At 41.7% G+C, this 15,272-nt stretch overlaps 1 protein-coding gene across 1 annotated transcript; it reads right to left on the bottom strand.

Annotated features, from left to right (window-relative positions):
* Positions 1-3,731: 3,731 nt before the first annotated feature.
* On the bottom strand, positions 3,732-14,974 carry LOC125235800. The gene is made up of 4 exons (XM_048142387.1): positions 11,569-14,974; positions 10,876-11,061; positions 4,084-4,282; positions 3,732-3,789 (listed from the first exon to the last, which is right to left on the bottom strand). Exons 1-4 carry the CDS (start codon positions 14,972-14,974, stop codon positions 3,732-3,734), a joined length of 3,849 nt encoding a protein of 1,282 aa, XP_047998344.1.
* Between the last annotated feature and the right edge of the window lie 298 nt (positions 14,975-15,272).

The following is a 15,272-nucleotide window of genomic DNA, read 5'->3' as shown; positions in this document are numbered from 1 at the left end:
TTTATTTTGCTTTATAATATATATTGCAAGGAGGTAGATGTTATTTCCAAGAACCAATACAACTATCATAAAATGTGAGTTTTCATTGGACCGAATCGTTCTTGCGTTAATATGGAAATCAAAGACACGTGAATAACATAGACGCCAACATAACATAAAAATAGTCTTTTAACAAGAAAAACCATTCATCGTACGTGTCTCAGCTCAGACAGCTCACTAGCCTATTTTGTCAAATTTAAAATATAATTTTACAGTTATACAATAAACATAATAAATTATGAATGAAATTAAGCTACAATATTGTTAATTCACAAAAGCGTCTCTGTAAAGTTTAGAATCTCTATCTGGAAACAAGTCGCAGTAGAGTAAGAAATAAAAAAAAATTAGAACTGCACTGCTAAATGTATGAATTTAAAGTAAAAATTATAGCGGATTTACAAATAAAATATTAAAATATGTATAAAATTACTTCAATTCCTAACCAACTAAAGAAACCTAATATACCTAATAGAATAGATAACAATTTAAACATAAACATGTTTAAATACGTAAGGAGTCCGCAACAGTTTTTGTATTTTAATCGTCAATGGCGAAACTGTCTCCTGAAGCAGGAAATGTGGAAAATGCTTTTATAGCTGCGTAATGTCAAGCCATCTCTGCTGTTTACAGCTTAGGGAACAAGGTACAATGATACTGTTATTGTTATCGGGAGAGAAAGAAGATTATGTTGTGGAAAGAAGTAAACCTTTAGTAATAATGGTTTTCATAGAGATAGAAGTGATTTACAAAATGACTACAGAAGACGACTGATATAACGTACGTCTAACATAGATAGTACATTTTTAAACAACATAACAGACTTCAAGACACAACCAGGGGCCCATTTCTCGAAGCTAAAAGTTACAATTTACAAGTGGTAGTCAATGTCTAATATGACAAGTTGGAAAGAGACTTCCGCTTGTAACTTTCAGTTTTGAAAAGAAATTGGGCCCAGTTAACAAACATTTCTAGACTACTCTTATAGGCACTGGTCCCACCGCGAGCTAGTAAGCTATGAGCTATCGGCTATAAAAACGAACAAAAGATAATCCCTCCCGTGTAAATAAAAGAGACACGGCGATGTTTATAGTTACTCGCCCAGCGGTGAGCTATCAAAATCGCCGTGTCTCTTTTAAACTTATCTTTTGTTCGTTTTTGTAGCCGATAGCTCATAGCTTACTAGCTCGCGATGGGACCGGTGCCACGCAAGTTAAAAGATAATCAATGGAACTTATACACTGTTGAACAACAATAATGATGGCAAGAAAATGCTTACAATTTTGATGACATATTAGAGAATTTTCTTTTCCTAATGATATTTTCGCCCTAACTTAGTAAGTTATAATGAGCTTAGTAACAACAGTGCTTAAAAAATCTAGATCATCTGAGTTCACATGCGCAATGTTAGATGAATGTAATTACAACACCGGAACGCGCATTTTTTGTCGCACGGCAATTATTTACTCTCCCGGTCTCCACTTTCCGCAGTGGGAATGATACTTTAAGCAGTATGATAACTAACTTAGGATCAGGAATCTGACGGCATGGCACATCGATGGCTATGCGACAATTGTGACTCAAGCTCGTATTTTTGACTTTATCACTCAAACTCGTATTATAATTTCTTTAGTACGCATAAAAAAAATAAAAATATATATATTTATATATATTATATATAGTATCCTATAGTTTGAACATGCGTTGTGTAAGTTGTGTTCTTAAAATGTTGAATATTTCTTATTCTGGTGGGTTCCAGTTCTGCGCCATCAATCCTCATATGTTTTCGATTGGGTGGGCTTTTTTACGCAGCACGTAGAACGTTCGAGATCGTCCTGCTCGTAAATTCAAGTTTTTGACATCTATATTCTAGGGTTTTAAATATATGGTACACACATATTTTAAACCCAAGAATATAAATGTCCGACTTTGTAAATGAAAAATAAAAGTACTGGAGTAGAAAAAAACTATATTAAATTAGTGTTGGGAGTGATATACCTTTTTTTTGTTTACCCAGGGGGAATCCGTTATGGATCCCACTGGCCCGGGAGAGCCAAGTGGGTATGTCCGACTCCTACGGACTAAACCCCCTGGAGTGTTCCGACGCTCGCCTTGGGCGGGGTTTCGGGAACACGGTTGTAGAACAGCGTTGCCCTTGCGGGCCGGGCTCTTGTGGCTGGTCATGCAGCCTACTCCGCTGAAGGCACCCTTGGAACACTTGAGGGTCTTCCAGCACGGAAACTCTTCAGGCGGGTGATGTAGCTCCCGGTCCATCACCTGCAAGTTTCGGTTAGGGCGGCATCAGTCTCTCTGCGAAGACTCTTCGCCGCCTGCCTAGTCTTCTGCGGCGCTGACGAAGCAAGTTGGCGTCATCCTCGCGCACTCGTTCGGCGGCCTCCTTTTGCGTCATGACAACGACGCTAAAGGTGGTCACTGCCTCCCACGCCTCTTCACTGCTAAGCATATGGCGTATTAGCGCCGGCAGTGAGAGGACACCCCCTATAACCGTGGACAGGGCAGCGCGAGGCTCATCCCACGCAGGGCACTATTCGCGCGTGTGTTGGGCCGTGTCCACGGCTCTTCGATCACAATGGTGACACGCTGTTGTAGGCTCCCTTCCCGCTTTCTCACACAGCTACCAGCCGAAACAGCCGTGCCCCGTCAGGAGCTGCGTGAGATGGAAAGAAGGTGCGCCGTACTTACGTTCCACCCATTCTTTTAGAACGAGGGAATGAACAGCGGCCACCAGTTCCCGGCTAGCACCCGGGATCTCCAAACGCTCCGACCACTTTTTGAAAAGCACTTCTCGTGCTTCTTCTCTCCACTTTTGGATTTCTTCAGGGGCAGGCCAGTTCTCTTCCCTCCTTGCTGCCGTCACCCACCAATAGACCGCGGATTGAACCTTGGCTTCAAGGTCCCACGGTGGGCTTCCGGCAAGTAGGCTAGTTGCCGCGTACGAATTGTCGCGGTACGCTCGAGCCACCCTGAGAGCTATGGCTCGTTGAGGACGACGCAAAAGGGCCTCACTTTTAGATCTCAGGGTGTCCGCCCATATAGGGAGTGATATACTTAGACAATCCATTATCTAGCGTTGAAAAGAGTGAAACTCTGGCCAATATCGTAGTTAGTCTATGCAATCTTAAACCATAAGTTACAATCGACAAGTAGAAAATTATTATTTAGCGACTTACCATATTTTCGGTTCAAAAACATCCCTCTGTTATTAATTTTATGTACCTACATACGACTTGTACCTGATAATTTTAATTTAAAACTGTTTACTGTGTCTGTTAGCTAAGTTCGTGACAACGTAAAAAGTAATTTACAACACTGCAGCGCCTGCAATGTTTCGTTTACAATGTTTTATAAGGTTTTAAAATTAGTCCGTTTCATTCTCGTCTCCTTTGACAAGACTGTGTCGTTGTAGTTAATAAAAATATAATTAATTTATTCACTGTTCTTGCATTAGTTCACTGTTCTCGATCACGTGTTGCGGAAATACCAAGCAAGGGGAGAAAATAAATATGGCGGTCACTCCATACTACTCCCGGAAGACCAGACCAAAGCCGTCCTACACTTACATATATAACACAGCTGGCCAGCTATATTGTGCTCCGTGTAATCGCACGTTTAAAACCAAGTTCGGTTTTGCGAGTCATTTAAGAGCCCACCAAAACCAAAACAGACCACATGGACTATAACAAGGAGTCGCCATAGCCGGATACGGTTTGGACGACGGTGATGATTTCTCCCCTATAACAGAATATATTCATGCGTCACATAATTATATCTGCATTGGCTGTAGATATATGTAACATTTTCAGATAAAAGATACCACATTGTTGGTTGTCAATAGGATAGATTTCACTTATGGAAATTTCTCCCCCCATCTGTAGCCCCATAATAGGCACGAATGACATTCTTGTTGATTTTTTGAGTCCATCTCATGCGACGCACTAAACCACCGGCAGCAGGAGCCGAGTATGTCAAATGTCCCGCAGGCCCCAAGCCTGTCCACAGCTTCAGCATATCAAATCGTCTCCTTACCATCCACGGACGAATGAGGTTGTAAAAACAACCTCGTCGAGTCGTCGCGCAGGTGGTGGTGGTGGCGGCGGCGGCCCGCTGTCGTCGCTGGACCCGTCGGGAGTCGGGCGCCGTGGCGTACTTTTCGCCTGACGAAGATACTCAAGATACGGACGGGGATGGTGGACGTCGACTTGTTGTTTCCGCTTTAGCTTGACTTCTCGTAATTGTGGTGATACGTTATGTATTTCTTGAATTGTGTTGTCATACAAATGATATTTCAGACACGTGCGTTTTAATGCATTCTGGTCACAACTTTACTGTACGGGCTAGATCGCAAGTTATGCTAAACCGCCTGGGCAAGAAAATAGGTAATAATTAAAATTTTGGAAGTCGTAATTTCTCCAGGAAATGTCCGATGCTTATTTCTTTTTTTTTAATTGTGTTTGGGCTTGTATTAAGCAGCGATCGTTTGCGTCTGTCAACTTGCGGCGCTTTGGTCCAGATCTTAATTGAAATCGCTCTAACCGGTTGCATTTGAGTAAATGACGCTTCATTTCGTAAAGTATGAAGAATTTCCATAAGTTGGACTTCATTTTTGTTGGAGGTTGTGTTGAGGCTACGGTTCCACCCTTCCACAACGTTGTTAGTACGATGACGTAGTCCATATATGCACCAAATTCTATAATACTCCTCCTTCATCCAGAAATTCTCAACATATTTTTTAAGCCATCCCCTGGAAATACCTCGTTTTTATATATTTCCAGCCTTCTGGTATATCGCCTCCGGACAGCAACGGCAATTTGATAAGGATACAATTCTTCCGTTGCTAGGAGCTTTTTCCACCCCTAATTATTTGGCCATTCTAATAAGGGTGTTACAGAAGTGGAAATAGCACCCGCATATTTCCACATTAAGGATTATTTATCACCACGAAGTTTATGGAAACCTTTTTAGGTACAAATGTCGTCGCGAAGGGTTGCTTTCGCGAGGAGCTTGATACTGGAGCACTGACTGTCTCCCCAACTAGCAAAAGTCGCGCTTACAACGATCTCAAGACTAAATTTTTTTGGTTTTATATTGATTCTATATCATCGTAGAAGCCTGGATTTGGGCACAATTATAAGCGTATTTATTTTAATATCGTTCTAACATCACTTTTATTGCATACTGTTCGCTTTTACAGTAATCTTGCCAAAACTAATTTAAGCTTTCTTAGGCTAATATCGCTTTCACGTAAGTATTTTATAAGCCTGCATAGGCTTATTTTGATCCAACATTAGACTCTTGGAAAATATTATTTACTGTAAAATAGACCCTTATTTACACTTCAAATTTCATGCGCCCACTCAAATAATAGTATTTTGTATCCTCGTTAATTATTTTATTTCTTTATTTGCAGTAAAAAGACGCCATTGTTATAGTTGCATTTTCTCAGTGCGCTATTAGACTATTATAAGATAATTTACTATAATATTAGCGTTCTTGAATACCAATGATACGGCCATGTTTAATTAATTTAGGATTCCTTGCTTTAACTATATAAAACCTCATTTTCTTAATCTTGACCTGATTTTATATCACTTGACCATATAAATACAAGTATACTTATTGTTTTTACTTTTTATTTAAATGACAAAGTTGGTGATGTGAAATGGTTGTATACTTACAACTGTGTTCCCAAAATTGATTTAACACGTTCCCTGTGCATGTATCATATGTGTAGCATATGTTATGCTGATATTAGTCTGAAATTCTTACAAAAGCATTTATTAAGACCATTATAACATCAAATGATCCAATATCACTCTAATATCTTACTTAACTACTGCTATTGACCTTATAATAGTTTTAAATAAGATGAAAAAAGTATGTACTTATAGTGTTTTTATGTTATGCTGATATTAGTCTGACATTCTTACAAGAGCATTTATCAGGACCATTATAAAATCAAATAAACTTAGAGAAGAGGACTATAAGAACAGTTACTCTCAAGAACAATGAATCTACGTAAATGTTATTGTAGGAGTAAGAGGCTTATAATAGTATTATAAAATGCGCTTATATACATATATGAGACTAAGTAATGAGACAGAGTGTTCTAGAGTCCGTACTAGCTTGTCTAAGGCTAATATAAGAGCAGTAACATGTTCCAAAACAATTATAAGAGTGATATAAGCCCACCACTCTTATAAAGTGCGCAATCCAAGACTTTTTTGCTAGTTGGGTCGTAGGTGATGATGTAGACGAATAAAACCAACAGAGTATGGTTTAAAGTTATAATGCACTTATTAAGTAGTTTACAACTGCTCTGAGAGAGGAGGAGACCCGGAATGACTAATGGAGGGACGCAGCCTCCTTATATACTAATTCTCACAATGAGTGATTAAGAAACGCGCCACCAGGATGTGTAACACCTTGGAAATCTCACGTATGGCCTACAAATTATATATTTTATGACTTTTCTACGTGTCGTTTGGTTTTGACACTAATGGAGGGACGCAGCCTCCTTATATACTAATTCTCACAATGAGTGATTAAGAAACGCGCCACCAGGATGTGTAACACCTTGGAAATCTCACGTATGGCCTACAAATTGTATATTTTATGACTTTTCTACGTGTCGTTTGGTTTTGACATCGGATTAGCAAAAATTAACTAGAACTTTACGTAATGTCATACAATGTTGCAGATTGTTAGGGTTCAGTATCGTAGTGGTGGGTTCCTTAACTAGGTTGCTCTTCCAGTACCTGAGACTTCACTAGGTTAAAATAAACATTATTTATATCTTAAGATTTACAACCCATACCTTAACGCTACGCTTCCCACGCGAGAGGTGGAGGCCGCTGCCTTGAAGAGAGACTGATCTGTCACGGTGTGGGGGACCTGCCGGGAGATGAGGTAGGGATGGTGGTGGTGCCAACTCCCTCAGGTATCCATACATTCTATTTAGCTGTTTGTAACGACTCTATTGTTTGGGATGCGGTGGCGAGTTTGGTGTCCAGGTCCGTTATTTTTGATGTTACCGTGAGCTTGAGCTTGAGTGTGAATAGCTGAGAGAATCTCTGCCTGAGTCTGTTGATGGAGACCCCTCGCGGATAGTGGTTGCGGTAGATGACTCATTAAAATTATTAAAGCAAAAATCAAACGTACAGTATTTATTCCCTCAATACTGCTTATTTCAGCGTGAATCGCGTAAATCTGTCGAAACGGTGCTGCACAAGCTTGGCAATTCTCATCCATAAAAAAAATGCTTTACTTGGCTAGCCGAGTTCCATCAGGAGAACTAAACACAATAATTCTCATTTCATCGCTAAAATAATATATTATAATATATAATTTGTACAATATGTTATTTATTATTATTGTCTTAGGGGTAATGCCAAGGCTAGTCTAGTGCTAGCAATAGGTAGGCACCTACCAACAATATGCAATAAAATATTTAAATTAAGGTGTCTTTTAGACTCATAAATTGCACTTATATGTTTAGGACTCGTCGCCTGACAACGATATGGACGGAGAACTGGACGAGGCGGACGAGGATGGTAGGCGTGGGCTTGGTGTTTCCGCTTAAGCTCGACTTCTCGTAGTCATGCTGATACGATGTGCGTTTTAATGCATTTTGGCTACAACTTTATGCATGGGCTGACGGGCGAGAGCGCGACTTGTGCTGGACTGTCTGAGCAAGAACTAACAATTTAAATGTTGGATGTTGTAATTTCTCCAGGGAATGTACGATGCTTATTTATTTATTTTTCAATTGTGTTTGCGCATGTATTATGCGACGATCTTTTGCAATCGTCAACTTGCGGCGCTTTGGTCCAGATCTTAAGTGAACTCGCTCTAACTGGTCGCATTTTAGTACTAGTGACGCTTCATTCCGTATAGTACGAAGTATCATTTTGAGTTGATATTTGTGTTGAGGCTATGGTTCCATCCTTCCACGACGTTGTTTGTACGATGACGCAGTTAATATACGCACTACATTGTATAATGCCACCCTTCATCCAGAAATCGAAACATTATAATGTTTTTAAGTCATCTTCTGTATATTCAGTCACCTTCTGGTATATCGCCTCCGGGTAGCAACGACAATTTGCGGCATGGGGAAATAATACTCCCATTGCTAGGAGCTTATTTCACCCCTAATTATTTTGCCTGTCTGATTAGGGTGTTACAGCAATGAAAATAGCACACGCATATTTCGACATTTAGTGTTGGTTCATCATCACCTTTTTAGGTTGCCCTTCCAGTACCTGAGACTTCAAGCCGAGTTCTAGCATTAGGAGAACTAAACACAATCATTCTCATTCCATCGCTAAAATAGTCTGCCAGGAGCTGAAATTGTGTAGGGACCTTCATCAGAGCCACTGACTTGGCTTTAGTTATTTTGTCACCTACCACTTTATTCCCATTTTCTGATGATGCCGGATTTTTTTTCGTCGAAGGTTGGCACTAGCTTATTGGTAGCCAGATGCCAACTTTGGTTTTCTATTTTCATAAGTCCTTTTTTTAATACTCTTGGATCCGGCTGCCTTCTTGCTCACATGTCCTGCTTATTTCTTCATCAATAATATTATGGGCAATTTCTGCGTGACAAGCGTCACAATGCACCTTACGTTTCGTTATGTTAACAAGAAAAGCAATTTCACCTATTATGGATATGGTTTTTATTCTATTAAATTACACCGTACTGAAGTAGCGACTGACAGCTCCTAGGCCACGCCTGTCAGCTTCCTGATGCCCGAAAGCACGCACGTACTTACGAAAAAATATGTTAATGATACTAACGACGTGTCTAATTTAACAGAAAGGAAAAATCCCACAAACCAAGCATTCTGAGCCTACCTAAGCCCCACAGTATGCTCAAGTGAGGTCGATCTATGTAAGGATGTCCTATGTAATATACACCGTGGGCCGCTAAAACCCGACCGATTTCAACCACATATTCCTGACTTAATTACAAGTAAATAATGTTATATGAACATAGGTCCAATTACGCATTATTAATTTTTTAACTTTTGTAACAAAATAAATCAATTAAGCTTTGCACTTCATTATGAACAAATCTTTATTTGAGAGTGTGAATAAGAAAATGTAAATACCTGATCGAGATCAGATCTTAATAAGATTAAGATCTTAATTCCTACGTTTCAGCCAGGTTTTTCTAGCTATGGTCACAGTATTAAGGTTAAAACCATGAAATTATATCGTGGTAGACCCGTTCGTACATAAATATGAATTCACAATGTTGACATTCATCTTTTTGTCACAAACCTATGAAAATCGGACAAAAAGAAAAGAAACAAGACATACGATAACATGTTTTTAATGAATAAGGTTTTCGAAGGGCACAAACATTAAGTCTTAAACGTATTTGATCATTAAGGTTCACAAAATTTGCTTTCATTTTTTCTGACGCTGCTGTAATTCAATTCTTAATAACAATTCCTCTCTTGAATGCACTGGTTTCGAGTAAAACTTTGTCCTTCAGTGTCCCCCATAAATAAAAATCCAACGGCGTTAACTCCGGCGTCCTAGCGGACTAGGCAAGAACATTACTTCCGCGTCCTATCCATCTGCTTGGGTATTCGTCGTTTAACCAATTTCGCAATTAAAGGCCGAAGTGGGCTGGACAACCGTCGTGCTGGAACCAGATTGTTCTTCGTTTTTTCAAATCCACATCTTCCAGTAGATCATTAAGCTCTGTACCAAGAGCCTCCCCGCCACCCGATTGGCGTGAGTTTGGGTTCTTGGACAAAAGGGCGCTGGTTCAGTCCGGAAATCGACGCCTTGGGAAGATTCCACCCGTTTTCGGAATGCGAACAAATGGGGAGAACTTAAAAGAAAAATAGATAAAATAAAGCCCTACACTCACCCGCGCTTTGACGTGTAGGCCTTTGGCCGCTTATTGTTATATCTATTGGTTTAGAAATCCACGGCTTTTCCGCTCGCCGTAATGTGATTTCACAAGATTTCTTTCCGCAGTTCACCACCGCCGTGAACGTCAACGATTTTTTTTTTTTCTTCATCTTCTGACATATTCTTTTTCTTCTTTCATGTCATATTGTTTAAATCTTGTTCTAAAGATAACGCCTTTTGCGCATGCCCGTAATTTCCCCATACGAGATAAATATATATGATAAAATGATGTGAGAGCGAGACATGATAAATGTAAACAATTTAGGATGCGTTCCGAAACTACTTATGGTATTAAAAACTAAACATTCCCCCGCCCGAGAAAGGCTAAAGCCTTTATCAACAATAAACAAAGAAAATAAAACACTAAATTAAAACAATTTGGTACCGCTAACTCCGCTTAGTCGTCCAAAGGAAGCCTACAAATTTTAACAACAGGCCGCGTGAGGCTACCTGTAGAAGTTTTGAGACGTACTACCCTAACAACACCGTCTTTGCCGGGTAGCAGATCTTCTATCCTACCTAACTTCCATTTTAGAGGAGGTAAATTCTCCTCCTTTATCAGGACAAGATCACCCAGCTGAGGCGGATCAGTTGGAGATGTCCATTTCCTACGCATTTGAAGAGAATGGAGGTATTGTTCACTCCATTTTCTCCACAACCGTTGAGACATAGCTTGTATTAAGTTAAACCGATTCAACCGTGAGTTCGGAATGTCCTCGAAATTGTACTCCGGAACCGAAAGCAAAGGTCTTCCAATAAGTAAATGAGCAGGCGTCAAAACCTCCAATTCATTAGGATCTTGGGTCAATGGGCATAGAGGACGACAATTAAGGACTGCCTCCACCCTGGTAAATACCGTTACCAATTCGTCAAACGTCAAAACCTGTTCACCTATGACGCGCCGCAATAGTGTCTTAGCCGACTTTACGGTCGCCTCAAAAAGACCACCGAAATGTGGCGCCGCTGGCGAATTAAACCGCCACGTTATAGACTGTTTGGCCGCGCCGTCGCTAAGCCCTTGTTGTGCTTCCTCAGAAGCCAAATATTTCCGCACATCATCCAAGTATCTGTTGGCACCTGTATAATTGGTTCCGCAATCTGAACGTATCACACTCGGCATTCCGCGTCGAGATGTGAACCGTGTCAAAGCCGCAAGAAACCCTTCTGTCGAAAGGTCAGTGACACACTCCAAATGAACCCCTTTGGATGCAGAACAGATAAATACGCAAAGATACGCCTTCAGAATTTTTGCGTTCCGCAAACGAGACTGCTTAATGCTGAATGGACCAGCAAAGTCAGTTTGAACTGTGTGAAACACACCAGTTGAATTAACTCGATCCCATGGCAGCGCTGACATAATCGGCGCTGTTGGTCTGGCTTTGGTTTTAAAACATTTCATACACTTGAAAATTCGTGTACGAGTCACTTGTCCCGCAGAAATAATCCAAAATTGCCGCTGTAATACCGACATCAAAACCGTTGCCCCCGCGTGGCAATAGGTCACATGAAAATGATCCACGATCAAAACCGTTAGAGCATGTGATTTTGGTAAAATCACCGGATGCTTTCGTGGAAAAGACAAACTTGAATGCTCCAGACGACCTCCAACGCGCAATAAACCGTCATCCGCAATAAACGGCAAAAGCCGACGTAGCCGCTTGGAACATTGTTTATTCTGGTCTAAGCAGTGGATATCATCCGCAAACTCCTCCTGCTGAACCAATTTGATTAACCGCTGCAAAGCGAACCGTCGCTCTGGGACTGATAATACCCCCCTAAGTTTCTCGGACAAAGGCCTGGCATTGTTGACAAACCGGAAACAATATGCTACGACCGTCAATAGCATATTTAAACAACTAAACCGCGTAAAAATATTATCTTTGTCAACAATCCCGACCAGGGCCTGAACATTTACCTTCACTTTCCGCAATCCAGGTAATGGATCTTCCGCTTTGTCCATTATATTCCTGGGCCAGGTCTCCGCATCACCTGATAACCAAGGAGGTCCCCACCATAAAGGATGCTCCAATAGTACTGACGCGCGACAACCGCGACTCGCGACATCAGCAGGGTTCATTTCTGAAGGTAAGTGTCTCCAGGCTATGTTTAAACCGCAATTTAGAATCTGAGAAACTCGATTGCCCTCAAAAGTCTGCAACAAATGTGGCGATGTCTTCAACCACGAGAGAACGATAGTGCTGTCACACCATCCGAAGATTCCGTCTATCGTCAGGTCATCACTGATTGCAGCAACAACGTATTTCAAAAGTCTGACTAGCAACGCCGCACCGCTTAATTCAAGTTTCGGTATAGTTAGTTTCGATTTAACCGGCGAAACTCTTGATTTTGCCATCATTATACTAACTTTGACCCTTCCGTCATGTCCTACAGTCCTCAGATAAACCGCTGCACCATACCCCAGTTCTGATGCATCTGAGAAACCATGCAGAGAACACGATTTAACGTCTAATAAGACAAAGCGTTCCAACCGCAGATTTGAAATAAGAGGCATATCTTTTAAAATGCCTTGCCATTCCGCAACTACGTCATCAGGAGCTTTCGCATCCCATGACATATTTTTCAGCCAGAGTTGCTGCATGAGGACCTTGCCCTGAAAGATTACTGGGCAGATCCACCCCAATGGATCAAATGCTCTAGCTAAAGTGGACAATATTGACCGCTTAGTACATCCACTAGTGTCATCCAGCTTCGTACGATATGAGAAACAGTCACTGCTAGAATCCCATTGAACGCCTAGGATTTTATAGAAACTAGGCCCATCCGCATTGTCAAATATTTTGCGAGGTTTTTCTAAATGCTCCTCTGCTATGTCCTGTAAGACTTCCTTACTGCTTGACGTCCATTTACTAAGCTCAAAACCGCCAGAGCGTAGTAAATCCGTCAGTTCCTGCTTCAACTTGCTTGCGTCTTCTATGGAATCGGCTCCGCCTAAAATGTCATCCATATACACCGAAGACCGCAGAAGTTGTGCCGCAGCAGGAAACTGCATCTCTTCGTCATCTGCCAACTGCCTTAGCGTCCGAATCGCAAGGTATGGGCTTGACTTCATTCCGTATGTTACGGTATTTAGCCGATACACACGCAAAGGTAAGTCTGGGGACTCCCGCCAGAAAATGAGCTGGAAACGCCGATCCTCCTCAGCAATCAAAATCTGTCTAAACATCATCCTGATGTCCGTTGTAAACACGTAACGATGTAGCCTAAACCTACATATAATTTCCGCGATATCCCGCTGTAGTTTTGGACCCGCATGCAAACAATCATTTAGCGCAACACCATTAGTAGATGCGCAACTAGCGTCAAAAACTACGCGAATCTTATCACAATCCTTTTTAAAAATTCCATGATGAGGTATAATGTAACTACCACTGGCGTAGTCGTTTGGTTCCCCTTCACACAGTGACATGTGTCCTGTTTCGGCGTACTCCCGCATAAACTCCGTGTATTTCTCCCTGAAGACCTCGTTGCCTTTTGCAAGGAGCCGCCTCTCCATGGCTAAAAACCGCTTCATAGCTATGGGTACAGTGTTACCGAGTTCAGGGGCGTCCGATATAAAAGGCAACCGTGCTGAGTATCTACCCTCTTCAGTCCGTGAATGGGTATCTCTAAAAATGGTCTCGCATTCAAGATCTTTAGGATTTTCCGCCTTAAACGGGATGTCTTCAACCTCCCAGAACCGTTCTAAGATCCGATCTGTGCTTGTACTACAGAAAAAGGCCTGAGACGCACAAGGAACTCGAAGGGAAACTCCAATATTGACAGGACCTGACAAAACGTGTCCGAACACCGTTTTTGTCACCCGTGGAATGTTATCATGGATTTTGATGCGTCCGCTGAGTACAATGTCACAAAGTAAATCCTCACCTAATAAAATATCAATCTCTCGACTCACAAAGAACTGTTCATCCGCAAGATCCAGTCCCCGATAATTATCCGCCAACTGAGCCGGCAACGAATATCCAGGCAGGTTATAACTGATTTTATTTAAGACATTAGCCGTAGTCACCAGCACTGGCTGATCCGTCAGCCTAGGTGTCATGGTCAGATTAACTGCTCCCCTACAACCGGTTATAGGAGTACAGCCCAGTCCTGTGATTGGATCGTCAGGCTTAAACCGCTCTAAGCCTAACCTCTGCACACAAGACTCCGATATGAATGTGCTCTCGCTCCCTCCGTCCAGTAAGGCCCGCGCCTCCTGGTAGCGTCCACTGCTATCCAGAACTCTTATTATTGCCGTCGCAAGTAACACCTTTGGTTTCTTTGCCTGTGATGCCATCAATCCAGAGACTCCAGGAACCGCACCTTCTGGATTGCCGCTGGTTAAGGGCGCACTGACAACAGGAACACTTGGAAAGGACGAGACAGAATTGTGAGACTTTCCATTTGTAGCCACGTTTGACGTCAAACGTTGTTCACGATCTGAACCAGTTGCCGGAAGATCAAAGTGTAATAAATAATGGTGTTTAGCCGAATTACACTTGTAACAGTTCTTGTTATAAGTGCACTTATCAATGTTATGACCGTTCAAACACTTGAAGCACAATCTAAGTGAAACGACCTGACGCTTCCTAGCTGCAGGCTTCATCTCCAAGAATTTCTCACACTTCGCAATAAAGTGTCCGCCTTTTCCGCATAACCGACACGACGACGCCGACGCCGAACCCGCACCTTGAAATGCCGCATGAGCCTTTACCGCCTGGCTCTGTCCACCACCAATACGCCTTCCCGCCGACGTACTGGCCTGTGGTTCCGCACTGGATTCCAAAATCCGTATTTCAGTTTCCAAAAACTTAATAAGGTCCGCAAATGTAGGTAATTCTTTATCGGCGTGCTTGTCTTCAAAGTGTTTCTTCAAGTTACCATCTAACTTTTGGAAGTTGATGTAGAAGAGCAAATAACACCACGAATCCACCGGAAATTCCATCTTTTCCAGCGCTTTTGTGTTTTCAATCAATGTGTTCAAAAACATTTTTAAACCAGTTACCCCCTTAGAAGTTACATGAGGTGCACTCAATAAGTTGTGCAACAAACGATCCGCTAACAACCTTTTGTTGTTATACCGCGCATTCAATAAATCAATCGCGACCGAAAAATTATCTCCTGTGACTGATAGATGCTGAGTCAAAGTCTTTGGTTCGCCTAAAAGCGACCCCGCTAAATAATACATCTTCTCAGTATCCGATAAGGTGGCATCATTGCCCACCAACGACTGGAATAATTCCATAAAAGGAACAAACTCTTCCACCTGTCCCGCAAAGGTAGGAAGT

The sequence above is a fragment of the Leguminivora glycinivorella genome, chromosome 18 (assembly GCF_023078275.1).
Source record: "Leguminivora glycinivorella isolate SPB_JAAS2020 chromosome 18, LegGlyc_1.1, whole genome shotgun sequence".
Taxonomy (NCBI): domain Eukaryota; kingdom Metazoa; phylum Arthropoda; class Insecta; order Lepidoptera; family Tortricidae; genus Leguminivora; species Leguminivora glycinivorella.
Note: the sequence above shows the minus strand (reverse complement) of the source record. Positions and strands in the feature narration are given on the sequence as shown.